The sequence below is a fragment of the Aquarana catesbeiana genome, linkage group LG06 (genome assembly GCF_042186555.1).
Source record: "Aquarana catesbeiana isolate 2022-GZ linkage group LG06, ASM4218655v1, whole genome shotgun sequence".
NCBI classification, from domain to species: domain Eukaryota; kingdom Metazoa; phylum Chordata; class Amphibia; order Anura; family Ranidae; genus Aquarana; species Aquarana catesbeiana.
The window spans coordinates 243,332,365-243,354,916 of NC_133329.1; the positions used below are offsets into that span (position 1 = coordinate 243,332,365).

The following is a 22,552-nucleotide window of genomic DNA, read 5'->3' on the forward strand; positions in this document are numbered from 1 at the left end:
TCGGAAGTGTCAATAATAAAACTCTTATGCCACATACACACGACCGGACTTTTCGGCATCAAAGGTCTGACGGAACAAATCCGTTGGACAATTGTGTGCTGAGGGGGGAAAGGGGGCATTAATGCGATTGCTACAAAAGACACATACAGAAGGAAAGATCAGCCAGCATCCACACTAGGCGTCATTGATTGAGACTGCTAGACACTATATTTTACAACCGCTTTAATATAAAAGCAAAAAGACACAGTTTGCCACAGTAAAAGGGAGTCAAAACACAATACCCAGATGTAAACCTATATACATTTGAGGTACATGAATGTAAAAAGGGGGAAAATAGTATTTGCTTTACACATTCTAAGTACAAGTTTAGCAGCTTATGTAGGTAAAGTTTATAATAACTAAAAGAAAAAAATTCTTCAACAGGGCATATGACATCAACAAAATTGAAATGGACACCTAAGATGGTTTTGCTATTGATATTATTATTTTTTTTTTCTTTGTGCAGCTAGAACTTCGATTCCTAGATAGATATTGGCAATCTACCAAATCCCTGGGGATTGGGGAGTGGGACGTAGAGATGTGCTATTTGATGAGAATAGAGGAGATGGTAGCACAACACCATCGGCAAATTGGTTGCCATTTGGTTAAAAAAAAAATTGCAACATCCATCATTCTATTCTCCCATATATAATGTTTGGGGGTTCTAAGTAATTTTCAAGCAAAAAAATTTAGATTTTTACATGTGAGGAATGTCAGAATTGGCCTGGGCAGTGGTTAAATATATCGGTATGGAAAATGTAATCTGGGCATGTCCGCTCCAATGCCAGAATGATGAAGGCACCATTGGCTGATGAACCTGTCAAGCCAGGCTGTGGGTTAATCCGCTGGATGAAAGTGACTACATAGTACCATGCTCTTTTTCTCATACTCTAGGCTGCTCTTGTACTGTATGTTACATACTCCATAGTGCTGAACCTTGTTACCCGTCACAGCATTTTATTATGACTGAAAATGCTTTGGAAAAATCCCAAAGCAATTAAAGGGGTAATTCTCCTAGAGAACTGATTATCCTCATTTGTTTCCAATGTTTTCTAAAATACTGTAAAATTTGTGTGACCTACAGTATAATCCAACAATCTAGGAATTCTACAAATTTCTGTGTCCCTCAATAAACAGAAAGAGATGGGATCCTTGTAACAGCAACAATTGGATGTTAGTTTTTATTCTCTAATCCACTCTTCAAAAATTAAGGAATCCTTTTCGCAACCTTCAGAAACAGCTTCAGGTTTCTTTGCTTAAGATTTTATAAATGATTTCTTATGTCTCATACTAAATATCAGTGATGGCAAACCTATGGCACCCATACCACAGCTGGCACACAGAGCCCTCTCTGTGGGCACACAGAAGCTTCAGGCTCACAAAGGCTCCTCACACTTCACTAGGAGGACAAAGAGCCCAGTGTCCTCACATTGTCCTGCCACCGCCTACCTTCTCCAGGTCACACACAGCACTTTGACTCAGCAGACAACTCTTTGGAGAAAGTGCTACGGGACCGACTCACAGACTGGCCAATCACCTCCCTTGGCTAGGGAATGAACAGCCAATTGACTGGCGTTGAAGGAGAAGTGGGCGTTTGTTTACCTGGGGGTCACCTGTGTGCAGCTGCTTCGTTCCATTGGTGAGAAAGCCCAGAGATGAGGCCGGAGCGGCTGGTGATGAGCCACGCCATGTGACCATGTTCTGTACTATAGTGATAGCAGGAGAGGTGTGTATGGGCAGAGGGAGCAAGACAGGCTACATGAGTGTCACTACACCACTGCCGTACCACAGCAGAGGGGGGAGGGGGCGATGTGTGATGGAGAGGAAAGTGTACCATGAGCTGCATGGAGGGGTGTGATGCATGGTGAGGAGGTGTGCTATGAGTTACATGGCGATGTATAATGTGCTGTAGCTCACTGATGTGATGTGGCCGGACAACAGAGAGGTGTAAGCTGAAGACAAATACATAATACGTGCTAGAAGTTTACAGTGCGATGGAGATGTGTAAGATGGAGATGGAGATGTGTGCTGCATGGCGATAGATGTTGGCACTTTGAAATAAATAATTTGGTTTTATATTGCAGTTTGGGCACTCAGGCTCAAAAAGGTTCGCCATCACTGCTATATATTGTATTCTATATTAATCATGTACAACAAATTCATGTTTTCTTTCATTAAATTGTTACTTACCTCTAGCCATGAGCAAATATCCCTTTCATTCATGCTGTGAACTACAGATTCATCAGCAAATTCATCTAACATACAGTCCATGAGATTCATTAGAGATCGGACTAAATTTGTGTCAGAGGTTGGTGATAATTCCTAAAAAAATAAAGCAAACAAGTGAAAGCCATCTCATATTTTGATCAGACAGGAGATCTTGTAAATATACAGCTATGAATTTGTTTTAAACTTTGTATGAACCATCTTGTGCTTCAGAATTAGTCACCAGGGAAAATTGGTGAACGGTGTGCCACCCTAACTTATTGCGAGGTTCCAGCCAACACTTATGTTTTTTAAATCATGTAAGTGGAGAAGTAAGAGGGCATAAAGGGGGTTTGCAACTTGCCACCCTCAAATGTGCTCCCAATGCAGGATTTCACATTTCTTGAGACAACTATTACATTTAGGATTTGGAAAATTGACAATGGAATAAGATGAAGGAGGTGAATCTCCCAAAAAAGAACACCCTTTCACACTATAACCAAAACGCAAAAGAAAGGCTTTTGCTTAAGATCTCATTAAAACACAGACATGCACAAAATTTACGCTGGTGCATAAGGCTACTGTATATGAATGTTAAAAGCTATGTGTGGCCAAATAACTGAGATTTGGACTAAGTATATAAGAGCAATGAGATTGCAGGGTTGATATACTAGAGGCCGTTCACTTAGCAAAGTAAATTTTCGCTTTGCAAGGGAATTTTCCATTAACATAGTGAATAGGATGAAGCGCTACTGACTTTTAAAATTAATTTAAAATTTAATTTAATTAATTTTTTTTTCTTTCATTTTCCCTGTATGGAAAGGGGTATTCTTTGCATTACTAATTTTTACCACAGTTATTTTGTGGGGACAGCAAATTTACACTGTTACACAAGCTGTACACTCACTTCTTTACATTGTAGCAAAGTGTCATTTCTTCAGTGTTGTCACATGAAAAGATATAATAAAATATTTGAGGGGTGTACTCACTTTTGTGAGATACTGTACTTCCATATATGATCATCTGGCAGCAACTAGATCAACCAAATAACCCTTACAGTATGTATGGTATAATGGAACATCACAGTCCATCTCTAAATGTAAAGTTTCTTAGAATATTATTTGCATTTCTATAGCATTTGGATAAATGCCTTATTTACAGTACAAACTCTTGCAATTCTCAGAATGTAACTCTCCTTGACTTTGATATCGCTGTTTTACTAACCTGACAGCTTATTATTCTAAATAGGAAACCTTCGTTTTGTTTGCAAAAATTAAAGATTCAAACTACCAGCAAGAATAAGTCCTTACATTTAAAGAGCACCTGTCATTTCAGATCCATCATTGCACGCCTGTTAGCGGGCATCCACTCACCTGCTGCTGCAGCATCCCTCACCTTGTTGTGTCACTGCCGCATCTCCAGCCGTCCCATTAAAGTGAATGGGACTGTCGGTGAGTCAACAGCGGGTCAGAGGAGGAGCCATTGTGGGACAGAGATGACAGTTGCTCTTTAAAAATTATGATTTAAATTGAGTTAAATCAAGCCTTTTTACTGGTGATTTAAATCATGATTTAAATTTTGATTTAAATTAAATCCACCCTGCCTATGACTGTATAACAGAACATCAAAATCCAAGTAAGCTGCATACAGCATTGCTTACTTACTTTCTATACGTCAATATTATTTACAATATTATAATCATTTATGCTGTATCTGGCAGAAACAAGTACCTTTGCACATTTTCGTATCATCTGAAGACATGGGGGGACCATTCTATCAAATAATCCTTCAATAAAACTTTTATGCATTTTGCTGAGCCCTGGAGGCAGAAGATTGATCCAGGAAACCATGAGGGGTCTCCAACCAAGCATAGTAGGTTCCATATAAATCATACCACATCTTGATACCTAAAAAAAAAAATTAAATTTTTACTGAACATTGTTTTCACAAAATGGAACAGGCTATTGTAGGCTTGCAGTTATGTGCAACTATTTATACAGTACAGTTTGTAGCTCTTTGTTCTCTACCAGTCAATTGATATTTGGGTAGGAGGTTCATACTTTCCAGACTTTTTTAATATAATGTCAGACATGTAATTTCTGTGCTGCATCTAAATTATCTGAAGTGCAACATTTAAAAGAAAATTAGTATGTGGCGGGATTACAAGGCTAAGGCCCTAAATTCACCAACAGTGCTTTTTAACTGAAGATGTGGTGTAAAAGTACCTTTCTTTCTCGTACATCACGGGACACAGAGCAGCCATATACATTACTACCTGGGTTGTGCGCCACCTATAGGTGAATGGACACTGGTAGGATAACCAAAAACAGGAAGTTATCCCCTATATAACCCCTCACATGCAGAAAGTACTCCAGTTTTTTCACCAGTGTTTAAAAAAGGTGGATGGTCATTTTTTGAGCTCTTTGTGACCTTCCAAGCTGTAATCTCGCACAGGTTCTTTAGAATAAAGGGACAACATTTCTAGATCGGATCCATTTCAAAAAGCTACTATGCTAAGATAAATGGTACCCGAGCCTCGTAAAGAAGATTAAAGGATCAACAACGAGGTTTTGCCTGTAATCCAACCTTCGGGTGCTGGACCCTGCGTAGTGGAATCTTGGACACCCCAGCGCTAAGGCAATCTTGCAGGATGCTGTACAGGTCCAAGAGAGTGGACCCTCATGCTAAAAGGGTACCCAGTCCTTGAAGGTCCGTGTGACAGAACCCGCCGTGATGGGTGAAGGCTGGACCTCTGGCTTAGGCTACTGTCCTGCGGTGGGAGTGGTAAGTGGCCCTGTGAAAAACCAGGGTCCAATTATTATATATTCCTCTGCAACAATGTATGTTAAGGCTGACATGTTTTGAAAAAAAAAACAAAAAAAAGTTTTGCTTGCAATGCCACTAGAGGGCATAGGTGTGCTGCTCTGTGTGTTCTCCTCCACTGGGGCGAGCTCAGGCTTGTGCACGTGGTGCTGACGGCCGAGGGAAGCTTTTTTAAAGGCTAAAAGCACAGTTAGTTGTTGGCCAGCGGAGGAGACACAGAGCAGTCTGTCCTGGGTGACACGTAAGTCCTATGGGTGATGATAGACACAGCCTAATTATGTTGCAGTAGGTGGAAGAACAGTTCATTGTATAAGATTCTTCCAAGGGGGAATTGTGGTACTGAGGAACTTGTGTACTGCATTGTAAAGCCAGTTACCACTGTTTCAGCAAGCCATGTCCTCCAAGAAGCGTTCTGGGGGGAGCGCTGCAGCATAGGGCACATGTGTTCCATCAGTGGCCCCTGTAGAGGCTAGACAGAACTATGCTGCAATAGCCTCTCCTGAAAGACCTGATATCACCGGGCAATCTGAGCCACTGCGTCTATCCGGCATTGTGGCTACTACCAGTACTGCTACATCAGAATTTATTACTAAAGAGGACCTGGCATCAGCTTTGGCTGGTTTAGAGGGCAAGATTGCTGGAATGATCGCTTCTGTCACACAAGGTGGCAGGAAGCGTGACAGGTCCCCCTCCCCTATTCCTCCTATATTGGAGCAAGACTGGGTTGACGAGGTAGAAGAGGTAATGGCCGGTCAGGCAACTGATATCCAAACAGAGGAATCTCCCTCAAGTGATTCAGAGCCTGAAAGGCTCAGATTATATCATACCGGTTGTGGATGCAGCGGTTTCCTCCCTGAGCAAGACCTTACCTTGTCCAGTGGATAATGCACAGGTCTTTAAGGATCCTGCGGATAAGAAGCTGGAAGCCTTGTTAAAGGCATCCTTCGCCCTGGCAGGTTCCGCTATTCAGCCCACAATAGCAGCAATTGGGGTCTGTCAAGCCTTGAAGGATCAGACAGTATAGAGCAGATCTGCCTCAGGCTCTTTGCTTTGCTATAGATGCCCTTAAAGACTCCATGCAGCAGAGCTCCCGCTTGGCTCTTTGGTCTGTGCACATGCGCAGAATTTTATGGCTAAAAAGCTAGTCAGCAGAGATCCTTTGTAAGAGGATGCTAGCTGGTTTTCCTTTTCATGGAGAGCGTTTGTTTGAGGATGATCTTGATAAGTACATCCAAACAATATCTGAAGAAAAGAGTTCCCTTCTTCCTGTGAAAAAGGTAGCTACATGGCCCTCTTTCAAGGTGCTACGTGCTAATTCCTCAGGTTTTTAAGGCCCTGGGCAGTTCGGATGGCACCGGGGATCTGCTGCCAAAGGTAAACAGCAGGACCAGGGCCAAAAGAGGCTGTGGGTCCAAAAGTCCACTAATACTGACACCAAACCTTACTTGTTAAGGGACACCACCACTCCTGCGAGTGGGGGGAAGGTTGCTGCAGTTGGTGGGATTGTGGGGAATGCTAATTCAGGTGGGTCATCTCCACAGTGTCTCAGGGGTACAGGCTGGAATTACACTCTTACCCTCCTTAAAAATTTGTGAGGTCCAGCACTCCCACGGACCTTTCAAGAAAGGGCTTATTACTCCAAGCACTAGACCGTTTAAGGCGACAGGGGGTGATCATGGAAGTCCCAGTTCCCAAAAGGGGAACAGGGTTTTATTTGAATCTGTTTACGGTTCAAAAGCCAAATGCAACATAATACCAATTCTGGATCTAAGAGCACTGAACCGTTATTGCTCAGTGCAGCCCTTTCGGATGGAATCAGTCCGCTCTGTCGTGACCTCTCTCCAAGAAGGAGATTTTCTGGCATCCATAGATATCAGGGATGCATACCTGCACATGCCAATTTTTCAACATCATCAAAGGCTTTTGCCCTTTGTCATAGAGGAACAACATTTTCAGTTTTTGGCTCGCAATCGCACCCCGGGTCTTCACAAAGATCTTGGCACCCGTACTGGGTCTTCTAAGATCTCAAGGGATCTTGATTGCAGGCTCCTACTCAGGAATCAATCGCTGCAGGTTTTGATAAGGAACATGATCTTTATGGTCCAATTCCTGGAACATCTTGGATGGATCATAAATTCAGAGAAATCGGCTCTAAAACCGGTTCAAAGTCTGGAATACTTAGGCATTGTTATTGACACAGTCCAGGCAAGAGTGTTCTTGCCTCCAAGAAGGGTCGAGGTCCTAAAGGATCAGGTTCGGCAGGTAAGCCGAAAGAGACGCCCATCTGTATGAGTCTTCTGGAAAGGATGGTTTCCTCATTCGATGCAATTCCGTATGCCCAGTTCCATTCCAGGGCATTGCAGCAGAACATTCTGTCTGCATGGAGCAAGAAGATGCAGGCTTTGGATTTCTGCATGATCATAACCCCCAAGGTTCAAGGAAGTCTCGCCTGGTGGTTAGTAGACCAGAATCTGGTACAGGGAAGGTTTTTTCTTCCACTGTCATGGAAGGTAGTGACCACAGATGCCAGCCTTTCTGGCTGGGGCGCAATCATGGAAAGTTCCAAAAGTCCAGGGGAAATGGACTCTGAAGGAACAGGAATTTTGCATCAATGTGCTAGAGCTGCGGGACATACGCCTTTGGACGTCAAAGTTACAGGGTCACCCGGTAAGGGTGCAAACCGACAATGCTATGGCTGTGGCCTAAGTCAACCATCAGGGTTGCACCAACAGTCGTCTGTGCCGCATGGAGGTCAGTCATGTGTTATCCTGGGCAGAAAGACATGTGCCAGTGTCTGCCGTCCACATTCCGGGGGTAGAGACCTGGAAGGCGGACTATCTCAGCCGCAAACAGATACATCCAGGAGAATGGTCTCTGCACCCATAGGTGTTTATGCAGATTTGCCAGCGGTGGGGTACACTGGATGTAGACTTGCTGGCATCCAGGTTCAACTGCAACAGTCACCAGTTTGTATCCAGAGCAAGAGATCCACTTGCGATAGGGATAGATGTTCTGGTAGTTCCCTGAACTCAGTTCTCTTTGAATTATGCATGCCCCCCAATTACTCTTCTGCCACATCTTTTGCGCAAGATCTGAGAGGAGATGACACTAGTCATTCTGGTAACTCCAGCCTGGACCAGGAGGGCCTGGTACCCAGAGGTAGTGAGATTAGCAGTAGGCAAGCCTTGGACGCTTCCACTCCGGCTCGATCTACTGTCACAGGGGCCTATATTCCACCCGAATTTACGCTCGCTGAATTTGACGGTGTGGCTATTGAAGCCAGGGTGCTAGGAGATCGTGGTATCTCAGGACCAGTGGTAACTACATCAGTGAATGCCAGAAAGGCGGTCACCAGGAAGGTCTATCACAGGGTTTGGAAGGCTTACATTGTGTGGTGTGAGGCCAGAAGTTGGCATCCTCGTAGATATTTGGTAGAGAGAATTCTCTCTTTTCTTCAGTCAGGCTTAGATAAAAGATTAGCCTTGACAACAATTAAAGGGCAGGTTTCAGCTTTACCAGTGTACTTCCAGAAGCCTTTGGCTTCACATTTCCTGTTTCTGACTTTTCTTTAGGGAGTGACTCACTTATTGCCTCCCATTAAATCACCTCTTTGCCCTTGCGATTTGAATTTGGTTTTGTTGGTGCTACAGGAGCAGCATTTTGAACCAATCAACAAAGTTCCGTTAGTTCTTTTGACACAGAAGTTGGCTTTTCTTTTTACAATCACCTCGGCTAGAATTGTCCTTGAATTGGCAGCCCTTTCCTGTAAGGAGCCATATTGGATTTTGCACCATGATAAAGTGGTGTTACGTCCTGTTCCGTCCTTTTTGCCTAAGGTAGTTTCTGAATTTTATTTAAATCAGGACATTGTTCTACCTTCTTTTTCGCACAGCCTTGCTCACCAGAAGAGAAGCAGTTGCACCTTTTGGATGTGGTGCGGGTGGTCAGAGTCTACCTGGAAAGGTCTGCAAGCATCAGAACTTCTGATGCGGTTTTTTGTTTTGCCGGAAGGCCCCAAGAAGGGTCAAGCGGCCTATGGCCTGAAAAGTAAAGCTTCTCCCTTTGGGGTTAGAGCTCAATCTACCAGGGGTATTGGAACCTACTGGGCTTTTCGCCATCAGGCGTCAATGGCGCAGATTTGCAAGGCTGCTACTTGGTCTTCGGTACATACGTTCACAAGATTTTATCAGGTGGATGTTAAGGCAGCAGAGGACTCGGCTTTTGGCCATAGTGTCTTGCGGCCTGCTGTATAAATCTTATGGTGTTTTCATACAGTGTGTCTCCCTCCCCTCAAGGCTACTGCTCTGCGACTTCACAGGTAGTAATGTATATGGCTGCTCTGTGTCCCGTGATGTATGAGAAAGAAAATTAGATTTTTTCTTCATACTTACCTGTAAAATCCTTTTTTTTTTTTAGTACATCAGGGGACACAGAGGTCCCTCCCCTCTCTTTTTGGGAGTTCATTGCTTGCTACAAAACTGGAATACTTCCTGTATGTGAGGTGTTATATAGGGGATCACTTCCTGTTTTTGGTTATTCTACCAGTGTTCATTCACCTAAAGGTGGTGCATAACCCAGGTAGTAATATATATGGCTGCTCTGTGTCCCGTGATGTTCTCAAAGAAATGCATTTTACAGGTAAGTATGAAGAAAAATCCACTTTTCTGGCATTGCCCTTCTGGAGAATTAAAAGCAAGGGGTGTATTTATAAAGCAGTATAAAGCTTTTACCAAATATTCACCGATGGTGAAGAAATCACTGTACATTTAAAACACATGCATCAGTAAGATTCACCTGCAGTGAATGTTTGGTGAATGTCAGGTTTACTGCTTCATAAAATGTAACAGTCCTTTGACTACTGTATATAGAAAATTATTTTAATTAGTCGCAACATGATGAAGAAAATATGATGTAATTGAACTAATTTCCTCCCTCTTTTCTGAAAATCCATTCAAATTGTAAATATTGAAAACAATTTAAAAAAATATATATTTACTGTAGCGGGAGAAGCCACTTCCAAATCCATAGGCTCAAAAATTAGACTCATCTGAGAAGACATTTGAATAATTTCTCCACTCATTAAACATAACTTTTTATTGTCATCCAACACTGTATTCATGTTTTCAATCCATACAGCATCAACTGGTCCATCAAAGATCAGCCATTTTCTGTCTGGGGTCTGCAATAAGAAACAAGGTTAATAAATATAAATCAGAAACTCAAAGTACTATGAAAATTAAATCTAAATATCAGAGTAAACCTATAGTTATAGCTGCATGAATACTAAGCTAAAAGTGTTGTTTGTAATGATATACATTTAAAATAAAGGTAAGGTAACAAAAGTAAATACATGCATTATTTTCACTGATATATCGTGCATGTAATAAATACAAATTCAAATCTATTATAGTTAGAATAAACATGTCATAATGAATCTGAGCTGTGATAACACGTGTGGCTGCTGGCAAACAAAGTTTCATATACCCAAACCTAAAAAATGACAATATTGCAGCGGCAGTGAATATAAGGAAAAAAAAAAAAAGTAAACAGTGTTCAATGTGCCAAACATGAAGTCTCTCAAAAAAAAGTTCATATACAGTATATACAGTATATTCATATAAAAAAGATCTTCCACCATCTAGCAGATCCTTGTAGTGTAACGAAAACACAGAGTGCCACCACCTTAACCAAATGCACACCCACCAGACCATAAGCTGTAACAGGTACAGCAAACACAGCATGTTTCTGGTGTATGCACTTCAACTCCGCAATCACTCCTCTTAGACCTCTTTCACACTGAGGTGCTTTACAGGCCCTACAATGCTAGAAATAGCGCCTGCATAGCACTTGTAAAGAGCTATTCACACTGGAGTGATGCGCTTGCAGGGCGGTAAAAAAAGTCCTGCAAGCCGCATCTTTGCATCGCTGTAGGAGCGATGTATACACCGCTCCTAAAGTGCCCCTGTCCATTGAAAACAATGGGACAGCGCCGCCAAACCGCCGGCAAACCGCCGGTGCAACGGCACTTTGCGGGCAGTTTTCACCCTTTTTCGGCCACTAGCTGGGGTTAAAACCGCCCCTCTAGTGGCCAAATAGCGCCGCTAAAACGACGGTAAAGCGGTGCTAAAAATAGTGCCGCTTTACTGCCGACGCCCACCTGCCCCAGTGTGAAAGGGCTCTTAGGCAGCAGCAAAAGGCAACACCCACTTGAACAAATAAGTGAAGCACATACACCTGGGGAAAACCTTATGGTCTGGTGAGTGTGCATTTCATTATGGTGGCAGCACTCTGTATTTTCGTTACACTACAAAAATCTGTTGGATGGTGGAAGATCTTTTTTTTTCCAAATATATATGGACTTTTATTTAAGAGAGACATCATGTTTGGCACATTGAACACTATTTACTTATTTGTTTTTATGTATATTTTTGTAATATTCACTGGCTCAGCATCATTTCACGATATTGTATATTATGGTTAGAGAATTTGTGTGAGGAATAAGCATGAATATGGTTAAAACACTGAATTCTGCAATATTCATAACAAATTCAGAGCTTTTTTTTTGTTTGTTTAAATATATCTACCAAGGACTCTTATGCCTGTAAACGGACTTTGTATGTTACTTTGAAACATATCAAGTCCTGTACCCATAACGTTGCTAAATCACCAACAAGAATAATTGCCAGCTAGTGTTTACCCATAAAGAATTCAACAAACAAGCAATAGTTATCTGGTTGTTTCAGGGGTGGCTGCTCACAGCCAGTGGTGTATTTATGTTTTGTGCTGCCCTAGGCCTAACTAAACTTGCGCATCCCCTAATTCAAATATGACCCACCCCTTCCTGTCAAGGCCACACCCCTTCCTTTCTAAGACCCGCCCTGTCATCTTCATGGGAGGAAGACAGAGGGATGCCGTGGGAGAAGGACAGAGGGACTCCGTGGGAATCGGGCAGAGGGATGCCGCAGGAAGAGGACAGAGCGGAAGGAGGACAAAGGGTCATCGCAGGAAGAGGACAGAGGGACACTGCCGGAAGAGGACAGAGGAAAGCCGTGGGAAGAAGACAGAGAGGGACGCCACGGGAAGAGGACAGAGAGGTATGCCGCGGGAAGAGGACAGAGAGGGACACTGCAGGAAGAGGACAGAGAGTGACACAGTGGGAAGAGGACAGAGAGGGACGTTGTGGCGGTCAATAAGGCCTAGAGGATAGCAGGTTAGGCACTTCCTAATGGCTCAATCCATAGGAACAGTAATGGATAATGGCCAACAGGCACTCTTATCTAATCCAGCGAAACCACAACAGTGATCCCTCTGGTTGGATGTTCGCTCACTCTGGGTTGCCCAGGCTGACTCTAGTCAGTAGTGTAGCATGTCTGTACCCTGGCAATGGCCCTGTCTTTCTACCCCTTTGGTGGTGCGGTTATAGCATGGTTCCCTCTCTAGTAGTGCGGGTACAGCATGGCTCTCTCTTTGGTGGAGCGGGTACAGCATGGCTCCCTCTCTGGTGGTGCAGGTACAGCGTGGCTCCCTCTCTGGTGGTGCAGGTACAGCGTTACTCCCTCTCTGGTGGTGTGGGTACAGCGTGGTTCCCTCTCTGGTGGTGTGGTTACAGCGTGGCTCCCTCTCTGGTGGTGCGGGTACAGCGTGGCTCCCTCTCTGGTGATGCAGGTAGAGCGTGGCTCTCTCTCTGGTGGTGCGGGTACAGCGTGGCTCCCTTCTCTGGTGGTGCAGGTACAGCATGACTCCCTCTCTGGTGGAGCGGGTACAGCGTGGCTCCCTCTCTGGTGGTGCGGGTACAGCATGGCTCCCTCTCTGGTGGTGCGGGTACAGCGTGGTTCCCTCTCTGGTAGTGCGGATACAGCGTGGCTCTCTCTCTGGTGGTGTGGGTACAGCGTGGCTCCCTCTCTGGTGGAGCAGGTACAGCATGGCTCCATCTCTGGTGGTGCGGGTGCAGCATGGCTCCCTCTCTGTTGGTGTGGGTGCAGCGTGGTTCCTTCTCTGGTAGTGCGGATTCAGCGTGGCTCCCTCTCTGTTGGTGTGGGTGCAGCGTGGTTCCTTCTCTGGTAGTGCGGATTCAGCGTGGCTCCCTCTCTGGTGGGGCGGGTACAGCATGGCTCCCTCTCTGGTGGTGCGGGTACAGTGTGGCTCTATCTCTGGTGGTATGGGTTCAGCGTGGCTCTCTCTCTGGTGGTGCTGGTACATCGTGGCTCGCTCTCTGGCTTCCCCCTGCACAGTCCTCTTTTTTTCTCTTCTCCTGTAGCACTCTGCTTTTTGCTGGGTTCCAGGTTCTCTCTCTCCCCTCTCCAGAGAGCATGCATGCTGGGGGACTGTAGCCTGCTGTCTGTAGATACACTGGGGAGGCCAATCTTCCGGGACTACATTTCCCATGATCCCCACCAGTGTCTTCTGATTGGCCCTCTGCTGTGGCCAATGGGGAGGGAATCAGAGCAGGCAGGAAGCTAGTGTCATTGCAGGAAACATGATTGGAGCCGCTCTCTCTCTTATCCTGTTCAGCTAACAGGAGAAAGGGGAGGGGGCGAGCGGGGGGAGAAACACAAACGCTGTGCAGCTCTCCTCTCCCTGTCACAGCGCCGCTGGCAAACAGAGCAGGGGAAGACAACACCGATTTACAGGGGCGGGGAGCGCGACGTCACCCACTACTACTGCTTCCTGGTGTCACCCGGGTGCGGTCTGCCCCCATAGCGATGTCAGTGCCACTGGATTCAGGTGTACTCCCCTGATGGCGGCCCAGTGCGCGGGAGCCGGGAGGAGGGTGCAGGGGCTTTTTCTCGCGGTAGGGGGCGTTTTTTTTTGCCAGCCCCCACAAAGCCTAGGCAAAAATACAACACTGCTTACAGCTGCTACTGTTGCATGGCATGTTGTGTATTTAGGGGGGCCGTGGAGAGCTATGTGATCTTTCTGTGCTGTGTACACTACTATGGACAGTTGTGTGATCTTCCTGTGCTGAACTATGTGTATGGTTGTGGAGAGCTGTGTGATTCTTCTGGGTCATTTACATGATTGGTAAGATGGGCTCCCAGTGCCGCAGCCTTGCTGTTCCAGTCATTTAACTCCTGCAGTGCTGGCATGGCAGCTTGGAGGGTCATCTCTACTTTCCAGCATTTTCTAGAAGATTGGCACACCTTTGTAAAAAATTCATATATATGATTTCAACAAATCCATGAATCTGTTGCACCTACCAAAATTTGTCATGCAGATGTGAGATGTCTGCGCCACCCTTTAAAGGATTGCCTGTAGTGTTGCTTTACACGTTTAATAATCCCATTTTTGCACGGAAGATCTACATAGTACATAGTGTTCTCTTGAAGTAAAAATTTGCCCCTGCTCTAGTTCAATTTATGTAGTTCCATATGCAGTGCAGGATTCCACTGACAGCGAATATATTGCAAATATAAGGTACACTTTAACCCAAAGTTTTAGTGGCCAAAAATGTGTACTAAATTTTAAATTGCATTTATAAATGTAAAATATTTGCTTTCCATACAATTTACAATTTAAACATAAATGAATCATTTAAATTGTCATTACTTACTGTTGAAGAAGCAAATGCTCTGAAACTAACTGCCAATATTCCATCTGACCATTCATGAGACACTGGGTCAAATTGCCCATAAAGTTGACCCATGGTTATGGACTTTGGATTTATCACTGTAATTTGAACCTTATTTTCATCTAAGAGTCCCTAAAAGAAATCAAGTTTTCAAATCAAAGTTAAAACATGCAACCATTAAAAGACATGTTAAGCATTTTATTTTTATCTGAGCTTGTAGAAGAATATACCAGATGTTGAAATGTTCAGACTTCATTATCCAAACTCAGAAAATTTGGATATATTTTCAGTTGATGGAGCCTATTTTTCTTTTTTTTTCTTCCATCTTTAAATTATTTACAGCCATTCATTCAGCACATGAAAGATATTTTGTTTAATTGTGTGATATTTTCTGCTATGTACAGGTGTACTTTTATACTAAAAAAACTTATATGAGGGCTCCTACCCACTTGTAATTATTATACTCAAAGGCAAATCAAAGATGCAGAGCAGACCCGCTTTACACTGCCCAGATCTGTGCCAGCTCCACAGAGAAGAAATGAGAGAGCTCTATAGCCATCTATCTTACCTCTACAGATCCAAGACACAGGTGTCATGGTATATGTGTGAATTAATTTAAGGTGTGATGGAACACACCCATTATCTACAAGGTCTAGCCAAAATCACCTGTCATTCTGAGTTTGCCATATATGTATGAATTTAAAAAGTTAAACATATGTGGAGGTGGAGGCTGGTCGATTGTTAGGGTCTATGTCCCAGCTCCGATGGTTGTGGCGGAAGCTATCCGGTGAATGTGAGCTTAAATCTGAATGTTCACTGATGACTTCCCACCTATGCAACCCCGAAGTGCCAGCTGGTCTCACTCATCAGATGTCCTGGCCTTGGGCCTCGTGGAACCTTTTCCACTTCGGTCACTTGGTGCAAGCTACTCCCGTTCTCTGAGCTCCAATCCAAACATGATTTTCCCAGGCAGGTGTTCTACAGCTATTTACAGATCCGTCACTACGCCCAAACTATAGCCCCATGCCTGCAGTTTTCTACAATGACGGCCAGATTGCAGGACAGACTGGACGACCACAATGGTGTCTGGGAGCGGTGGCACTCTCAGGAGGACGCGTTCTGATCCGGCGGTCGGAACACAGAGGTATCTTAGAATCTTTTTTTTTTTTTTCCTATCTGGTCTTCCATGCTCTTCCCCTGACCATGCCCCCCCCCCCCCTTCCCTTTTTTTTATTATTTTTCTTTCCTTTTCTTTGTTTATCTGGCTGCTAATTCTGTAAAGTTAAGTGAGACATCAGTCTCAAGGTACTGTACGCTATATAATCTACTCGAGACACTGTTATTACTGTCGAAATGTGTGATTCCAAAGACCAGAGGAGGGTTCCTCCTCCACAACTTTTTTGTCTGTTCATTAGGCATGTTCATAACTTCATTTCTGCTTATGTCCATTTGCTATATTTGTACCTATGTTCTGTTGTTTTATTCTTCTAAAATAAAATAAAATCGTTATTTGGAAAAAAAAAAGTTAAACATTTTTGGAAGCCAATATACTAATATATAGGTCTGAATTCTTGCCTTTTCCACCTAATGCTATTACCATGAACACATTGATTCTTGCAATGGTTGTCCTTGCGCGCCTTCCATTTCTGTTTTTCTTGTAGTCCTTTAACATCTATCAGGGAGGCAAACACCTTTCAAATAAATTCATTTAACTGCAACTGTGTGAGACCCATCACCTAGATTCCATGTCTAATCAAGTCTAGTCAATTATAGTCATGTCAGGTCTAAACAACAATCTTTGTCAAGTGGCTGGCTTGATTATATTTTCTAAAAATAGGAAGACATTTGACTTTTTTAAATGTATTTTTGTAACCCAGCTTCCTGGGATATACTCTAATTGGGAAAATTTGCAGAATAAAAAATAAATGAGAAAGGATGTTCACTTTTATCACGGTTAAAGAGGAAGTAAACCCTCATGGGTTTTGCTTCCTTTTTTTCCCCCTGCAAAGTAAAAGCATAATGTGCTAGTATGCATCGCTTTCATGTTCACCCCTCTTCTGGTGCTGCGGACTCCGGCTCTGTGACTGGCCAAAGTCACGTGAATTCACTCCACTAGGTTTTGTTGTTCTTAGATTTAGGGATGTTTAGCCTGGTACAACAAGCAATGAACTTTTGGTTAAAATAATCTTTAAAATTCTGGAAGTCTCTTCATCAGCTGTAGCACTGTGGGGAAGCTTTCCATAAAGAATATAGGTGGTGAATAACTAAAAAATAGGATTATACTGCTGCCTACAAAGGAATTTGACAAAGACAAATAAAAAATCTGTTGGTCAGCCAGGTATACCCTTTTTAACTCCCATAATGCTTCAGTTTGGAAAAAAGCAGTATTATGAGAAGATCACAAACGTGAAGGGGTGGGTCTCGACCCCTTAATAAAGTCGAAGAATCAAATTTGTTGGTAAGTTCAAAAATCCTGTTTTCTTTCTCATTTATTAAAGACGTGGGGGTTAATTTACTAAAACTGGAGACTGCAAACTCTGGTGCAGCTCTGTATAGAAACCAATCAGCTTCCAGGTTTTTTTCTCACAACTTACAGAGGGAGAGACAGACAAACAATGTTTTAGTTGAGCAAAGCATAAGGGGACTGGGGGAGAATTAGGGCAATGGGGACTTTATATGAAACACATCACTAAGGCAAGCTGAGTCATCAGATGTAAAAAATATATAAATTTATTGATACCACATGGGAAATATTCTAATTACTATTCTGGAATAGATTTCTTTATTTTATTTATTTTATTTGAGTCATGATATCTATTTAGGATGTTATCGGGGGATGGATCCTTTCTACCCCCGGGAGCTGCGACGCGCACCGTTGCTATCCCCCTGTCCCTCTGATCCTATTGTCATGGGACTGGGGGCGTGTGTCCGCTGCGCGTCGACATCACGCCCCGTACGCCGGCACGTTTAGCGTCAATTGACGTCACGTGCCGTCATTACGCTGTGTCCATCTGGCGTGCATTTTGGTGGAAGTCGGAGGCTGCCTATATAGGCGCTAGCCGCCTCAGTGGGCTGCCTCCTCTCCTCCCTCCTAGCACGCTATAGCGTGACGTTGGAGGTCCACCTTGTTGGTCGGCGGGCTGGGACTGGTTCACCGCAGGTACTTAGATCTCCTTGCACTATACTTTTTTCCTTTTTTCCTTTTTCCACACACACCTATTCATAATTCACATACCTTGCACTATTTCTCCACTTTGCTCCCCTGGTATTGTGATGGGTTTCTTCTACCTTATTGGTCTTCCCCTTTTTTGCAACCTACCTTCACTGTCATTCTACCTTGTCCTACACTTTATTTTCCACCTAGTGGTCCTCTTACACATTGTTCCTCACTCACATGTATCTTATTTTATATATTTACAGTTATTTTGGGTTTACGCTCTATCTCATACTACCAGGTGGAAAACCTAGGTGAATCTTGTTGCTAACTACTACTCTGCGGTATCCTGAGTTGCCTCGCCCTGCCGCCTCTTGTTTGCCTCCTCAGCTCCCGTGGGGTTATTGTGTCCACCTCTGGTTCTCCTCCAATCATGACCTTCTTATATATGCCCTACTATTATTATACCAATTATCCACAGGTAAGAGTGTTAGGATTAGCGGTCTTGCTTCCCCTCTTCCTGTTGGAATTAAATAATATTAACTACCATTGTATATGTTTAGATATTTCCAGATAGCTGCTCCTGATGAGTGGACAAACTTCCACGAAACGCGTCGAGCAATATAACGGAACATTCATAACTTCTTGACATGTCACAGCAAATATTTATCTACCATGGGCATTTTAGCGTTTTAGCCATCAGTTAGTTCTTTATCCAATATTAATTATGTATACACATGTGGGGTGTAATTTTGATGATGCTGCTATCGATCTATATTACAATGTATAACATGTTACTATGTTACTATTATATGTTCTACTGTCATGTTTTACATACTTTGTACCTTATCTATTTACCCTATGTGAGTATCATCTATTGCACCTTATTTCCCATGTGGTATCAATAAATTTATATATTTTTTACATCTGATGACTCAGCTTGCCTTAGTGATGTGTTTCATATAAAGTCCCCATTGCCCTAATTCTCCCCCAGTCCCCTTATGCTTTGCTTAGATATAATTGGATGGAGACCTGTGTACTGGATGGTCATGGTCTCATATAAAGTCCTAACTTTTTCTGTTTGTTTTAATGTTTTAGTTGAGATGAAAGGTGAAAACCACCAAAACTGAAGGAAAAAGAAATGCACGGTCTATACATAACCAACAGCAACAAAACTATGTACTCATGGTAAAACTTTGTATTTCTTTTAGAGATGATGACAAAAATAATTGCGTGCTATGGGCATTTATTCATTTTTGTAAACACATGTCAATCACTAGGACTACTATGAATTAAATCTTGGCATGCTTACCTTTTCACATATGTCATTCAGTGCTGCTGCCAGGACTCGATAAGCAGAGGTCTTTCCTCCAAAGGGTTCCCCAACAATCATAAATCCATGACGCACAATCATCATTTCATAAATCTGCAAAATCTTTTCTGCAAAAAAGCCAGTCATCTGTAAATTCATACGCTCACAATTTTCCTTTATAGCATCCATGAAAATTTGATAGTCAGCTTTAGGCAGTTTCACCCCTGGAAACAGGTCAGATGTTATACCCTGAGGAGAACAAAAAAAAGAGTAAAAGTTGTAATCAAAGACTACAGTTTCTTTGCTTAAAAAATATCACTATGACATCCCTGGCATATTGTAGACCTACTTTCATACCTTGATGGATTTATAACCTCTGCCTTGTATATCCATGGAGAATCTAGGACACACCTGGGACTGTCTGAATGGGGGGGGGGGGGAGTATAGTAGTTATCAGCTACAGTATTTATTTTATGTCTCATTATTAGACTGTATATCAATTATGTCTCATTATTAGACTGTATATCAAAATATGCTTTTCACACAAAATAAACAGCTTGTATCCACTGGTATTTACTTGAAAGACATGTCATTGTACTTCTCTACATGTTCTTGAAAGACATGTCATTGTACTTCTCTACATGTTATTTTTGCTTGAATTAAATGTGATAATACATACAACCCGCAACTACTGTATTGATTTTTTTCTGTTTAAGTTATATAGACCTTCCATGGTCCAATACATTGTATCTCTTCTGCTGTAACAAAATGTATATGCAAACTTTTGAAAAATTCTCAATAAATAGAAATTTAAAAAAAAATAATCATTATATTACCATCAAATGTGTTTATTTAATATTGAAAAAGTGTATCATACTTGCATTAAAGTTAATAGAAGTAAATAATATAAAGGAGAAGTACACTTTATCTATCCTTTACAGTACCACATGTTTCTGGAACACATTTAGATTTACATCTTTAGAGAGTGTACGCCATAACTCTCCTTTTAACTTTCATTTTTCAGTTCCCTTTTATTGGCTCCTATTTATTGATACAGATACCTTTTTTCCTTGCTCTCTTCTCATACCTGTCTGCTCTCTCTTTTGCTATCTCTATTTTCCAGCTTGGAAATCATTCTTCCCGAGTATTATTCCATTCTGTGTTCATTCGTTTCTTCTACCCAACATTATTAGGGCTGCGGAAATTAATGATTAATTCCTCGATTAATCGTTAATTTTTTTGATCAATCAAAATTTTTTTGATCGGTAGGCTGCCTGCCCTGGGGCCGCTTTGGGCCAAGCTGTGGCTGCAGCGCAGCACTCCGCTCCCTCCTCCTCCTCCTCCACTATATGTCATACACAGTCTGTGGGCATCTCCCGCCGCGGGCATCTCCCGCAGTGTTCTGTCTATCACACGAGCTGATCTAGGAGGAGGGTGGGACTTTTCTCACAGCGCGGCCAAAGTTTTCACACTCAGCTCCGAGACACACAGCAGGAGATGCCCGCAGACTGTGTAATCCAGGAACAGGCACTGACTACAGAGAGGCTGCGATTATGGGCATGCTGAGACTGCATTATGGGCACAGTGAGACTAAATTATGGGCACGGTGAGGCTGCCATTATAGGCACAGAGAGGCTGTGATTAAGGGCACGGGGAGACAAAATTATGGGCACGGTGAGACAGCATTATGGGCATGGCGAGGCTGCGAATATAGGCACGGTGAGGCTGTGATTATGGGTACGGTGAGACAGCATTATGGGCACGGCGAGGCTGCGATTATGGGCACGGTGAGGCTGCGATAATGGGCACGGTGAGACTGCATTATGGGCACGGTAAGGCTGCGATTATGGGCACGGTGAGGTTGTGATTATGGGCATGGTAAGGCTGAGATTATGGGCACGATGAGGCTGAGTTTATGATGTGTGACGTCCTAGCCATGCCCCGCTATGTCCGGTTTCGGCAGTTGCCATAACAACTGTGCTAAATCAGCTAAAAGTAGTTGGATCTGTATGTGCGTTATAATTAAACGAAATTAGTTGATTAATCAATTTAAAAAAAAATTGATTAATCGAACACGAAAATTTTAATCAGTAACAGCCCTATCACTATCTCTCTATGCCTATTCTGACTCTCTCCCCTGATATTTTTTTTACAGTGCCTCTCTTTTTGCCACTGCTCTCTACTTCCACTGCAAGTATGAAAGTGCAAGGTCTTCTTCCCAGACCTTAAGAAGATAATGCTTGTTCAAACAAAGGCACTGGAATGAAATGCTTATTGTATTGGTGCTTACCACCACATCACAGTTCCTCTATGTTAGAAACAATTTGTTGTAATCCAAGAAGACAACAGTATACAGTAAGTACAAAATGAATGTTTTGAATGCATACTTTTTTGTCAGTCACTAAACTCCTGTCACTGCAATGCCTATTTTGTGGCTACACACATTTTCTACCTATTTTCTTTAAGGAAATGCTACAACTAAGACCAGTATTAGCCAAACACAGGATTGATGTCTTTCTGCAGTATAAATAAAAGAGTAAGCTTGTTTGAGTGTCGAAATGGCAGTTCGGATTTACTTAAAGGATTTAAATATAGGAATAATATATAATTATACTTAAAAACGAATTACCCTCTACCTAAAAAACCTTGGACTGGATCCTCTGGCAGGCCTGCTGGTTGATAGACCTCTGCTACAAAAACTATTTAAACATAAATACTTTTATTGTCTTTTAATGTCATTAGATTTTAGATCAAATGAGATGATTATTTAGGAAAATTCAAACCAGCAACAACATTAAAATTCAACCAGAATATAAGTATCAGACTGACACCATGTTGCCGCTACCCAACACAAAGCCCCAGTCACAACCAGTATAAAAGCTCAAATGTTTCTTAACCTAGATTCCCTCATCAATGACTCAAAATGAGAGGGAAAAGGTGTAAAGTAAAAGCAAAAAGTATATATTTCTCATGTATCAACCTAAATCACAGAAAGTCTCACAGTCTTATCTTTCTTCAAAGAACTGTTCCATCTCCTAGAAGCTTTTCCCGCTCTAATGCACTCTATATACAGTAATTTTTTTGGCAACGGTTGAATAGAAGCATTTTATCGATAAACACTTGCTTATTTAGCAAAGGAACAAGTGTATTTTTTGCGATGGTCTACAAATTCATAAATATAACTCTAACTTTAGTTTATTCTCTACCAGCATTAGTGAGCCTGCCCTAGAATGGGCAGGGTGGGAGGATGGGGGTCCAGAATGGCATCAGGCACAGTGGTGGTGGTGAGAGTGAGGAGTGATGGGGGTCAGGTGTGTATTTGCAGTGGTTATTGGGTTTAGGTGTGGTGAGAGGGGGAGGCATACAGGCCTGGTGCTGAAAGCACAGGGGGAGTCCAGGTACAAAGGTGAGAGTGAGGATGTGACATTCAAAGTAGCTGTAGTGAGTTCAA

At 42.7% G+C, this 22,552-nt stretch overlaps 1 protein-coding gene across 2 annotated transcripts in view; it reads right to left on the bottom strand.

Moving 5' to 3' along the window:
* Positions 1-22,552, bottom strand: part of DNAH7 (dynein axonemal heavy chain 7) — a 607,644-nt gene that overhangs the window by 376,076 nt on the left and 209,016 nt on the right. For both annotated transcript variants that reach the window (XM_073633106.1, XM_073633105.1), the window contains exons 29-33: positions 19,102-19,350; positions 14,618-14,767; positions 10,064-10,246; positions 3,975-4,151; positions 2,230-2,361 (exon numbers count right to left, since the gene is read on the bottom strand). In XM_073633106.1, coding sequence (XP_073489207.1) covers positions 2,230-2,361; positions 3,975-4,151; positions 10,064-10,246; positions 14,618-14,767; positions 19,102-19,350 — 891 coding nt within the window. The remainder of the gene's footprint in view (positions 1-2,229; positions 2,362-3,974; positions 4,152-10,063; positions 10,247-14,617; positions 14,768-19,101; positions 19,351-22,552) is intronic.